General features: G+C 32.8%; 1 protein-coding gene across 2 annotated transcripts in view; it reads left to right on the top strand.

Moving 5' to 3' along the window:
* Window positions 1-13,667, top strand: part of STAG1 (STAG1 cohesin complex component) — a 434,186-nt gene that overhangs the window by 378,813 nt on the left and 41,706 nt on the right. For both annotated transcript variants that reach the window (XM_057545017.1, XM_057545018.1), the window contains exons 17-21: window positions 3,963-4,055; window positions 4,157-4,246; window positions 4,410-4,613; window positions 5,609-5,679; window positions 7,145-7,232. In XM_057545017.1, the coding sequence (XP_057401000.1) occupies window positions 3,963-4,055; window positions 4,157-4,246; window positions 4,410-4,613; window positions 5,609-5,679; window positions 7,145-7,232 (546 nt within the window). The remainder of the gene's footprint in view (window positions 1-3,962; window positions 4,056-4,156; window positions 4,247-4,409; window positions 4,614-5,608; window positions 5,680-7,144; window positions 7,233-13,667) is intronic.

Raw genomic sequence — 13,667 nt, 5'->3', positions numbered from 1 at the left:
GAGTCTGTCATACAGAGTGAAGTAAGTCAGAAAGAGAAAAACAAATACCGTATGCTAACACATATACATGGAATCTAAAAAAAAAAAAATGGTCATGAAGAACGTAAGGGCAAGATGGGAATAAAGACGCAGACCTACTAGAGAATGGACTTGAGGACACGGGGAGGGGGAAGGGTAAGCTGGGAGGAGGTGAGAGGGTGGCCTTGACATATATACACTACCAAGTGTAGAATAGATAGCTAGTGGGAAGCAGCCGCATAGCACAGGGAGATCAGCTCTGTGCTTTGTGACCACCTAGAGGGGTGGAATAGGGAGGGTGGGAGGGAGGAGATATGGGGATATAGGTATATGTATAGCTGACTCACTTTGTTATAAAGCAGAAACTAACACACCATTGTAAAGCAATTATACTCCAATAAAAACGTTTAAAATTAAAAAATGCTACAGAAGAAAAAAAAAACTTTAGGGAAATTGATGAAACAATAATGACAAAATGAGTGTTTTTGAAATTTTCCAAAATAAAAGTTTTAAGAATATGTAATGTCCTAATTTTGAATGACAGCCCCTTCAGGCTGATTTCTTATTGTTTTGACATGTCATCATATTTTGAGTGCTTTCTTTCAGAGCAAAATGTCCCAGGCTCACTTTCTACCTTTATTGCTTATGTTAGTTATCTATTCCTATGTATAAGAAATTACAGTAGTTGCCCCTTACCCATGTTTTGTCTTCCCACAGTTTCAGTTACCAGTCAGCTATGATCCAAAAATATTAAATGGAAAATTCCAAAAGTAATCTATTGATAAGTTTGAAGTTGCATGCTGTTATGAGAAGCATGATGAAATCTCATGCCATCCAGCTTTGTCCCTCTCCATCCTGCCCGGGGCATTGAATCATACCATTGTCCAGTGTATCCCACCAGTTAGTCACTTAGTGGTTGTTGTAAGTCATCAGATTGACTGTCACAGTATTGCAGTGTTTGTGTTCAAGTAACCCTTATTTTACTTAATAATCGCCTGAATGCCCAAGAGTAGTGATGTTGGCAATTTGGATATGTCAAAGAGAAGCCGTAAGTTCTTCCTTTAAGTGAATAGGTGAAAGTTCTAGACTTAACAAGGAAAGAAAAAAATCATATGCTGAGTTTGCTAAGATCTTCGTTAAGAATAGATTTCTATCTGAAATTGTGAGGAAGGAAAAAGAAATTCCTATTAGTTTTGCTGTCACACCTCAAACTGCAAAAGTGATAGCCACAGTGCTTGATGAGTTCTTAGTTAAGATGGAAAAGGTGTTAAATTTATACAGGATATTTAGAGAGAGAGAGACCACATTCACATAACTGTTATTACAGTATATTGTTATAATTGTCCTATTTTATTAGTTATTTTTGTTAATCTCTTACTATGCCTAATTTATCAATTAAACTTTATCATAGGCATGTTTTTATCGGCAAAAAACATAGTATATAGAGGGTTCGGAATGATCCGCAGTTTCAGACATCTGCTGGGGGTCTTGGAATGTATCCCACATGGATTGAGGGGGACTACCATACTTCAAAACTTAGAGGCTTAAAGCAATAAGTATTCATGGTCTCATATAGTTTCTGTGGGTCAGAAATTTGTGAGTGGCTTAGCTGTTCATTTGGTTTAGATTCTCTCATAGGGTTGCAGTTAAGATGTTAGCCAGGGCTTTAACCTCTGAAGTCTTGATGGTAAATTTACTTCTTCCATAACGGTTCATTCACATGGTTGGCAAGTTAGTGTTGATTGTTGGTAAGAGGCCTTAGATCCTTGCCATGTTGACCTCTCAGTAGGACTGTTTCAAGGCTGCCAGCCTCCCCCAGAATGAATGGTCCAAAAGAGAGTAAGGTGGACACTTGTGTGTGTTTTATGACCTCAAGAGTCATACAATATAATTCCCGCAATATTCCTTAGATTACACGTCAGCCTTATTCATTTTCAGAAGAGATTCTATTAAGGGCATGAATACCAGGAGACAGTGGTCAATTGGGAGTCACCTTGTAGGCTGATACTACATTACCCTAGCACAGGAATCTCCCACGAGCCCTTGTTCCTTTTGATATAGAGTAATATGTAAAGATCAAAATCTTGTTACTAGGGATACTCATTGTCAATTGGTTATCATTTCTGCTAGGCACCATTCATACACAGAGCTAAGAAATATATGTATTTCTCTATATACACACATATGTTTAAATCATGCATTCATATTGATATTTCTGACTTAAATTTAGCATAACAGGGTTTTTACCTCTTTGCTTTTATGTTTTCCATTTTTATTTTTTGGAAATATGTAAAAAATTTACATAGTTAAAAAGTCAAAACCATGTAAAAATATATATATATATTTAGAGAAGTCTTTCTTATATGCCTCCCTCTACACCCCTTTGCTACCAGTAACCATTTTTATTTGATTTTGGTCTATCCTTCCAGTGTTTCATTCTGCAAATATAGATAAATGTATGCACACATACAGATATGTGTATTCTTATTCTCCATTCTCCTCCCTCTCAATCTCCTGTCTCCTACAAAGGATAGCATACTTTATATGGTGTTCTGTACCTTACATTTTAATTTAACAGTATATCCTGGGTATTACTCCATAACTTGATTTGGAGATCTTCATTTTCTTATGGCTATATATGATCTATTATGTGGATATAGTATTGAGAGTCTTTTGGGTCAATCTTTTGCTGGAAATAATGTGCAGCAAATAATATTGTGTCATTTCGTACTTGTACCAGGTGTGTTGGTGGGGTAGACTGGTAAAGTGGGACTGCTAGGGCAAAGGAAAAATATGTATACAATTTTGTTGAGTATTGGCAAATTCCCCTTCATAGGTATTATGCCATTTTTGCTGTCCCATCGGAGATATTGTGAGGATTAAATGAGTTCATGTGTATAGAGTGCCTGACACGATGACCGTTTAATCAAAATAGCTGTTACCCTAAAGTCAACATCCTTAGACCTTTCCTACATTGTCAAATGAATTTCAAGACTTCTCAATATCCTGCATACATTTCTAGATATATATTTCACTTTACATGTAGCCCCTTTAATTGCTTTGTGCAGAACCAAACATGACACTTGGTGGTAGATCATTCCAAAATGTTATTTTATATGTTTAAGAGGTTGAAAAACAACCTGAAAGAAGAATCAGATAGGAGGCCCTATTACTTCTTTCATACATTCTCAAACATTAGGGTTTACATTTATAAAGTGGCAATTCACATTGGAATGTTTCTGTCCCATAAAACCATTCAGCATTATGATGGTAAATTCCTTCAAGATAATAAACTGCAGAATACTTTGGGGAAATAATTATCCTAACTGAGCCTGCATTTTAATATTTTATTTTTGGAACCACCTATAGTTTAGCTAGTTGAATACAGGCTAAGGTGAAGGGCTGTAATCTGTTCAGTGATCACAGGCTATACCCTTCTGTCTTGATTATTGCCTAACAGATTTATGGCTTAATTACAAGAACAATCAAATATAAATGAGTCCAGAGACATTGTTAGTATATGCTTTAAAAATAAGTGAAAATTTACTAGCTGCTGATGGTATTAAAAAAGGATTGCTTGCTAAAGTACTTTTAGAATAGTTTATTTAGCCTAGGGGAGATAACTTAATATTTTGAGATTAAAACTGTAGAAAAATTATTTCTCCATTGGTTCCAGTATTTTTATATTCATAACTGTTTTTTTAGAAATGTTTTTGTTTTTATTTAAACAAGTAGTAACTTATCTAAAATAAGTAGCTATTTAATAAAGTAATAGTAATAAAGTAATTTGAATAAAACTAGATGCATTTATTTTAGTAGTTTGTTAAGCTTTTCTGAAAATTCTGTTATATTATCTGCCAGTGCTTCATCATCTTTGTAACATTCTAGATTTATAAATTAGTACATGACACTCTTATTCTTTGCCCATTTAAATTTATTTCTAGGTGCTAACTGCCAAAGAAAGGAAAACTCAAATTGATGATAGAAACAAATTGACTGAGCATTTTATCATCACACTGCCTATGTTGCTATCAAAGGTACAGTTTCATTTACAGTTTTGTGATAATATGCCACTGAGTTTGCTTATTACACTGTACTATTAAAGTAGTTACTTCGTTTTCTTTGCTTCTCCTTCTAGTATTCTGCAGATGCAGAGAAGGTAGCAAACTTGCTACAAATCCCACAGTATTTTGATCTAGAAATTTATAGCACAGGTAGAATGGAAAAGGTAAGACACTATAAAATTGAAATTCTGCTATTATAGTCAGTTTTATTAACTGGATTATTTTATTTTCATGTAATATATAGGCTTATTTGTTATTTGACAGATGCTTTTTTAAATTTTTGTTATTAATCTAAATATCATAGTTTTTCTTTTTTTTCCTCCTCAGCATCTAGATGCTTTACTAAAACAGATTAAATTTGTTGTGGAGAAACACGTAGAATCAGATGTTCTAGAAGCCTGCAGTAAAACCTATAGCATCTTATGCAGTGAAGAATATACCATCCAGAACAGAGTTGACATAGCTCGAAGCCAACTGATTGATGAGTTTGTAGATCGATTCAATCATTCTGTGGAAGATCTGTTGCAAGAGGTCTGTTTTAAAGTTAATGTGTATATATAATGATTTTGGCTAATAATTTTTCAAGGTAGCTGAGTTTTAAATTGTTTCCATTTTAAAATAAAATCTAGTAGAATTCTCTACTCCTTTCAAAACTTAGCAGCATTATTGCAGTTGTTCATTTTATGAAGATCAGCCTTAGTTACACTTCATTTTTATTTTAAAAACCTGTTTCATAAAAGACAGACTTTTTTTTTTCTCTTTTAAGAAAGGTCTGACTTTTCTTAAGTCATTTTTTCATTTTCTATTCCTAGGACCTAATTTGCATTTTAATATTACTGAACTATTATGATGTGCTAATGAATAGAACATAAAAATTGTGTGCTTATAAAGGATGGCTGCTTACCAGTGGTGTGCCCAAGATAGCAGCAAGCATCTCCAACTGGTTATTTTTATAATTATTTCTGTGATTCCTGCCTCTTGCCCTCTCCTTTCAATCTATGTAAGGCAATCTGGAATTCCCACAGCTTTGTATGTCCTGACGGCCAGGCTGATAGGATTTACTTTTAATCCATGTAATCAGTTTTCCCCTACTTTTCATTTTTAATTTTAACTTTTAATTTTTTCAACCATTTTTTGATTTTCATTGTGATTTTGAAGTTACAGATGTAACTGACAATCAGTAAAATCTTTGAAATAACCAATAAAATCTTTAAAGTACCTATCCTTTCACGCAGCAGTTTCAAGGAATTTATCCAAAGGTATTAATCAGAAAATTGTACAAAGTCACGTTTATGACATCGTTTAAAATGCAAAAGTGGTTATTTCTGGGTGTTGGGCTTATGGGTGTTTTTTACTTTTTGTTTTTTTGCTTATTTGTATTTTCTCATTTATCAACAGTGAATATATACTATTTATATAATAAAAAAGAATTTTTCTTTAGGCAGTAAGTATTAATAGACTTTCATGTGAATTTGAGGATGAGTAAATTTATGGTATTAAGGTACTGTCTGCTCTTTTTTTAATAGGGAGAAGAAGCTGATGATGATGATATTTACAATGTTCTTTCTACATTAAAGCGGTTAACCTCTTTCCACAAGTATGTCATTTTATTTAAAGTAGATTTAATGAATAACCTATATTAGTCAACATAAAACAAACTGATTGTAATGTTTAACACCCATGTAACAATGGGAAATTTTAGAGAAATACTGAGATGTTGTGATGTTTTCTTTGTATTATTCAGATTTCCTCCAGATAAATATGAGTTTTTATTATAATTTGATTACTTAAGGAGTAAGATTTATCATTCAGTGTAATGAATGTACACTGTACACTGTAGAAGTTTAAGATAATCAGTATAATTAACAAATTATATGGGCTTATTCTGCAGCTAGAGTTTTTATAGGTATAATTTTCAGTTGATAGCTCTTAGAAATCATACTAAATAAAAATCGCAGCTTTGGAGAAAGCCACAAAATTGTTTCTATAAGCTTTTTTTCCTGAATTGTTCTTGTTTGTCTAGTTTGTTTATTATTGTGTTCATACTATGTAGAAGAACTGTTAGATTTGAATAAGGAAAAAAGGCTCAGATCAGTGAAGTAGGTGTCATTTTCAAATTGTAATTTGCATATTCCTTGTAATGAAACATGCTTATCTTCTCCATAGAGAAAGGAAAATAAAGAACTTTGTTGTGAAAAAGAATGTTTAGGTGTAGCCCTTACTTTAATGAATACTTCAGATTTCAAAAGCAGTGTCTAAAATCTAAGCCTTTTCTGTATACACAAGTACATTTTTGGAATTCCATGGAGAAACAAACTCTTATTTGAAAAAAATATTTTGACATCTGAAAATAAAAGTTGACAACCAGTGTCAAAACTCCTATTTAAGAAAATATTTAAAAAAAAAAAAAAAAAGAAAATATTTTGACGTTTGAAAATAAAAGTTGACAGTCAGTAATCATACTATTTTTAGTAGCAGAGCTCATGAGAATTTACACTGTCAGTGTTATCTCATTCAGAAGTCCTCAGCACATGTAAATAGCTACACTGAAGTTTTTGAACTGTGCCGTATTTCCTTTACCCTGACTTTGTCTTTATTTATCTCCATCTCGTGAATACAAATCTCTTTTTCAAAAATACGCATGTATTTATACTTTGAAATTCTGAATGAATTTGTTTAAATGTGCTTTAAAACATACTAGAAAGAAAGAAATGGTAACCTTCACTTTAACATATGAAGTTTTATTGTTATTAATTTCTTTTAATGAATTCCTAATATCAGCTTCCACTCTGTCTTTCTCTACCCGTCTCCCTCTTCTCTTCTCCCCCTCTCATTCCCCCCTTCCTTCTTTTTTTCTTTCTCTCTTTCTTTGTTTTTTTCTCCCTCTCCCTCTCCCTCTTTCTCTTTTTCTAAGTTTGGGGACTTGAACATTTCCTTATGGAACTTTTACAATTCTACTAGAAAATGAAGTTACTTTATTCTTCCCCCATTGAAACTGAGCTCAACAAATTTAAACCTTTCTCCACTCTAGAATAAAGTTAATGCATTTTTGTTTATTTTAGCGCTCATGATCTCACAAAATGGGATCTGTTTGGTAATTGCTACAGATTATTGAAGACTGGAATTGAACATGGAGCTATGCCAGAACAGGTAGGAGTTTATTGATATTCTTCCTGTGTCATTTTAGAAAGTTTTTCTGATATCGTGTAGGATTATCAAAAGCCTTTCATGGAACATAGTTGATAATTCTTAAACGCAGCCGCTTCCTTTGAGAATTATTGCCATAGTGATTCAGTGTTACAGATAGATATATTATATCTTCAGATTTGAGCAGAAAAAAATAGAAAAAGTTTGCTATAATGTAGCAAAAGTTTAATATTTAATTTTGACATAAACATTATTACTCTTTTAGGGAAAATACCATTACTTACTATAGTAGCAATTTCAAAACTTCATCAGTTTAATATAATGAAAATTTCTGATCATGGCTGTATTTCAGGCACTGTTCTAGGTAATGATAATAGTAAGCCTTAGATATGGCTTAGTTTTTGTGGTGAATCATATTTACATAAGTTTGGATTTTAGACTTTTTTGCATTCATACGCAAGTTGGAGTGAAAAGGGCAGGAATTCAACAAACTTTCTCCAGTCTGGAAGAGACTTGGAATAGTCAACTTAATTATCATACAGAGAATTAAGAATTTAATACTTCTGTATGAGAATTAACTTGTTAATTACTAATTAACAATTATAATTATTGCTAATTAACAGTAACAATCTGTTATTAAGAATTAAGGGTTACTTTATACATTGCAGACATTCATGTAGACCAGAACACCAACCCCATAAGTTAGGTATAAGGTGGTGTTCAGGTGTGAGCTCATCCATTCCTGTTTTGGTAATATGGGATGCTTAGATGACACTTCATTGTACTAAAGTAATCAATAGATATAACAAAATTATAATTTCATGTTAAAAGTTCATCATAGAAACAATGCTTTATTATTGCTATGACTAACTCTTAAATTGCCTTAATTCATGTCTTTGAGCTCTACTTTATAGCCACTCTTAATAACAAATGTCCCTGATGATGTTAGGTGTTTTATTATAGCTTGTGGGAAAATGCTGAAAATTTGACCCCTTGTTTTTCTTCATTTATTGTTTACTCTTCAGCTTTGATCCTCTTTTCATTTCAAACTTTTCAGTAGCCTAAATGCAATTCACTGATATTCTAAGCTGTGCTTCAGAGTTGAAAGGGAATGATAGAGTTAAGATAATCTTTTTTTTTGGTTTTCACATTTTCCTCAAGAAGAGAATAAGAATAGCACTTCTCTGTTTTATCTGGAGATTATAACTATATCTAAATTTATTTTTAATTCTCCATACCATCATTTATTGTGTTAGACCTGACTTGTTACAGTCTCACAATGTTTTTCTGTGATTATGTTGGTTTTCTGTTATTTATTTTTTTATTTTTTATTTATTTATTTATTTATTTTATTTTGACTGCATATGCACTATCTACCCATTTTTGTTTTAATTTCTTTGAGTAAGAGAGCATTTATGTGACATTTGCTTTAACTTTGTTAACTTCTTAGACACATATTCTTTACTTGAAACGTGTATGAAGTTTGAGTACATCACTACTAGATTGTACACTTATTTATTTTAGCAATCAGAAATTATTTAGCATTTAGCACCTCTTAGAAACATCTCTTTAGATACCCAGTACTGAGAATCCAAAACCTGTATTCAGCCGTTTCTTCATAGGACCATGCAAGCTCACTTTTTTAAATTCCAACTCTGTTCCTTTTAATTAGAATCCAAGAAAATACTCTTTTAGAGCAAGGATATCAAAGAACTGCCAAAATGTTTGCTGTTTGTTAACCCTCAGTTATGCTTAACATTTTGAAGATACCTTAAAACTTTCTAGCTCTTTTGGGGGAGCTGTATTGTCCTTATATGCTTGACTGTTTGTTTTCCATGGTAACCATTTCAACTAGAAGTTTCACAGTCCCACCCTTCAGGATTAACTGAATTCTTTTTCCTTCCTCTTTCTGTGATCTACCTTTTCTCATGTCAGTGCTATTTTAACTATTGTAGTAGAATAGGTAAAACCAAAGTTTAAAAAATTTAGCTATTCTTAAAATACGTTTTTTAAAATTGAATTATAGAAAAGTTATAATCGAAAAATCAGCTCTCTTATTTCCTTCAATTCATCAATTGTCAATAATTTTTCCCATTTGTACTCTTACATGCTTGCGCACCTCTCTCTCGCTCGCTCTCCCTCTCGCTCTTCCTCCCCATATAATATTAATATGCATGTGTACAATAAATATTAATAATATTTTTATAGCAATTTTTCTCCAGCCCAGGATCCAAGCCATAATAGCACATTGTATTTCTTTTTTTTTAGAAAAATTTTTTTAATAAATTTATTTATTTATTTTTGTCTGTTTTTGGTCTTCGTTGCTGCGCATGGGCTTTCTCAAGTTGGCGGCGAGCGGGGCCTGCTCTTCGTTGAGGTGCACAGGCTTCTCACTGTGGTAGCTTCTCTTGTTGCGGAGCACAGGCTCTAGGCACATGGGCTTCAGTAGTTGTGGTGCATGGGCTCTAGTAGTTGTGGCACTTGGGCTCAGTAGTTGTGGCTCATGGGCTCTAGAGCACAGGCTCAGTAGTTGTGGCACACTGGCTTAGTTGCTCCATGGCATGTGGGATCTTCCCAACCAGGGCTCGAACCCATGTCCCCTGCATTGGCAGGTGGATTCTTAACCACTGCGCCACCAGGGAAGTCCCACATTGCATTTTTGTAATGTCTTTTTTTTGTTCTCCTTTAATCTGAATGGTTTTTCAGGCTTTGCCTTTCATGACATTGACATTTTGAAGAGTACAGACCAGTTATTTTATAGAATGTTCTCCATTTACTTTTGTCTGATCTACACATTTAGATTGAGATTATGCATTCGTGGCAGGAATGCTACATAAATGATATTCTGTTTTCAGTGAATCACATCAGGAAGCACATGATGGCAGTTTGTTCAGTATTGGTGATAATTAATTTTGATCACTTTAGTAAGTGAGGTCTGCTAAGTATCTCTAGTGTAGAGTTACCATTTTCTTTTTAGATGAATAAGTAATCTGTGGGAATATTCTTTAAGACTATGTAAATAATCCTGTTTCTTATCAAACTTTGACATAATAATTTGAGCATTCTTTTGTGATTTTGCCTGGCTCGTTTATTATTATGATAGTCACAAAATGGTAACTTAAGTGGTGTTTTTCTAACTGTCTTTTATTTTATATTTATTTGTTGGCCCTCTGCTATAAGGAAGAACTTTCCCTTCTCCCTTTGCTTATTTATGTATTTATTCATTCGTTTACCTTTTTAAATTTTAAATTTATTTTTTAAAATTTAGTATCAGTATGGACTCATGGATTTCTGTTTTATTCCTATTCTGTTCATCTGGTTAAAACAGTACTATTGTTATTCATTTTGGTGCTGAAATTGTTGCAGATTTAGCCAGAGGGAATTTCTTTCCAGCCTGCTCCTATGTGCTTTAAATATTTTTTTGAGCACTTCCATACTTTCTGGCACAAGAATATGTTCCAGGGTCTGTTTATGCCTACCCCTATGCTAATGAATTCTTAACCTATGGAAAATATAAAACTTACTGCAGTTCCTTAACAAATAGTCATTCGTTTGTAAAGAACCCACATTTCAGAATTTATTGTAGTATTTCTTCATACATTTTTTTGTAAAATGAAGGCAAAAAATATTTAAATTCTCCTTATCCTGTTTTATGGCCTTTGTGCCAATTTCCTGTTGGTATATCTGTATATCTGAAAGTTTAAACCTTCTCTTAGGCAACATCTAAGAAAAATTAAATATTAAAATTCTGCTTCAATACATAGTTCCAAGAATATCTTTCCAGATTCTAAAAATTGAAAGCCAATAAAAAACAATTCATAAATTATTTTGGTAAATATATGCTATATAACAAATTAGTGTGATTAAACCCATAAAGAAGGAAATGTAATCATATCAGTAACTTTGGGCCTATCAAGCCATCAATAATAGAAAATTTAAGATTTGTACTTATTATGTACCAGGTACTATTTTAAGTCTTTATGTGCATACATTTCTTGAAGCCTCATGACAACCCTATGAAATATACATTGTTATTCTCATTTTATTGATTATGAAACTGAAACAGAGAGATATTAAATAACTTGCCTAAAGTCTCATAGCTGTTACATACCCACTTTAACCAAGCTTTTAAATTCTTTTCATTGTCCCTTCAAATTTTCTACTGCTAATTTGCTACTACTGTTTATAGTATCCCATGCCTTCTGATGTTTGCCCCATGTCAAACTCTTATTATTTTGTATTTTTATATTTTCCAAACTTCTTTTGTATTGTATTGTTTCAGTGGGAATTGTGGGGAGAGATTAGATGCTGGTACTTAACCTATCATTGTGAACTGGAAATCAACACATTTCTTTAGACAGAACATAATACAGGAGTTAAGTTTAATTTTAGTCCAGTTTTTGCTTATGATTATATTAAGGCTTATTTGTTACTAGCTTCAATGTTTGTGCTTTTCTTCACATTTACTCAAAACTATTACTGCAAACTCTGCTCTTTGCCACACTGATTCTTATTTTTTTAATTATCATACAGTAAAACTGACTTGTCTTCCTTCCTATGTAAAGTTATGAATTTTAACATATGTATAGATGTACGTAGTCACCACCACAATCAGGATTCAAAACAGTTTCATCATCCCCATTACTTCTTCATATTATCCCTTTATAGTCATATGATTGAGCTACTTACAACTCCTGAAAAACACCCATCTGTTTTCCATCACTATAGTTTTGTCTTTCTGAGATTTCCGAATAAATGGAATTGTACATTATGTAAACCCTGAGCATAATGCCTTTGAGATTAATCCAAGTTGTTGTGTGAGTCTGTAGTTGGTTTGTTTTTACTGCTCACTTATATTCCATTGTGTAGATACACCACAGTTTGTTTTATTCATTCAACTGTTGAAAGATATTTGGGTTGTTTCCAACTTTTGGCTATCACAATAAAAAGTGCTGTGAATATTTGTATACAGTCTTTCGTTTGAACATAAATTTTCATTTCTCTAAAGTAAATGCCCAGGAGTATAATTGCTAGGTCTTATGATAAGTATATGTTTAACTTTATTAGAAACTGCCAAACCATTTTCCAGAGTGGCTGTACCATTCTGCATTTCTGCCAGCAATGTATGAGAGTTCCAGTTGTTCTGCATCCTCATCAGCACTTGATACTGTCAATATTTTTTACTCTAGCCATCCGAGTAGATATGTAGTGGTGTTTCACTGTGCTTTTTAATATATATTTTCTTAATGCTAATGATGTTGAACATCTTTTCATGTACTTATTTACCAGGCTTATGCCCTTTTTGGTGAAACCATGTTGATTATTAATTTGTACCTAAAGGCTCTTTTTAAAAGGGAATATTAATGTCACTCATGTTAACCAAGTCTAAATATGATAAAAAGATCAGTTTTGGATATTAGAAGCAGACTAGTATTAAGTTTAGTTCACTCTTTTGTCATGTACTTGTCCACTAAAAAATTTGAGCCTCCTTCCCCTTAAAGTCTCTTGCAAACAGAAAAGTAAAAGAGCCTAAATTTATCCCAGTCATTATGTGGATTTTCAGAATTTTAAACGTGTCCTATATGTGTAGATAACATATATCTACACATGCATTTATTAGTTTCCTGTCAGGTTTTATTTTCAGGCAAATTCAGTTTTTCTAAACTTTAAACACTCTAAGAGTATCTCTTGGTCTTAACTTAGATGTAATAATACAGTTCATCTTCATTTTCAAGATATATCATTAGCTGTAGGTTGAATGATTCTCATTGATTCAATCTGCTAATCAAAGATAGAGAGAGCTAGCTCCTTTAAATAGATAAAAGTAATTATTAAGAAAAAAGGCTAATAAAAAATAATTTTTATGTTGGTTAAGGTAATGCTAGCTGCTGTAATAGATTAATCTCAATATCTCAGAGGCTTAACACAATAGAAATTTATTTCTCACTTACATAACCATAAGGCACAATTAAAGGAAGCGGCGTGTCACTGCACTTTCAAGTCATTCAGGGACCCATGGTCTCTTGGGTTATTGGTATCCTGCTGGCAGATAGGGAAGGAGAAGATGGAGAAGGCAGTCCTGCTTCTTAACTAATTTTTGCCCAGAAGTGTGCAATATACATTACTATGTCCTTCCAGGTACATCATTACCTTGTGGAAAAATGAGGTCGGAAGAGTAGGGTTGGAAGAAATTCTTAGTCATCAGAATAATTGGAATTATTTGAAGATCCTTTCCAGGGTCAGAGCAGTGTTAGTCAAGAAAAGGCAGAAGGACTGTGGTGCTAATAGGTTAGAATAATCTCTTTTGGCTTTTTCAGTTTTTTATTGCTTCTCCTTCTTGTTTTACCTGTACTACAGAAAGATGAAGTTGCTAAATAAATGACTTTTGACGAGTTAGGATAACATTGATAGTATGGGGGATAAAATCAATATGACTGA

This window comes from Balaenoptera acutorostrata, chromosome 4, assembly GCF_949987535.1.
Source record: "Balaenoptera acutorostrata chromosome 4, mBalAcu1.1, whole genome shotgun sequence".
Lineage (NCBI taxonomy): Eukaryota > Metazoa > Chordata > Mammalia > Artiodactyla > Balaenopteridae > Balaenoptera > Balaenoptera acutorostrata.
The sequence above is the reverse complement of the archived record's forward strand: the minus strand, read 5'-3'. Positions and strand labels throughout refer to the sequence as shown.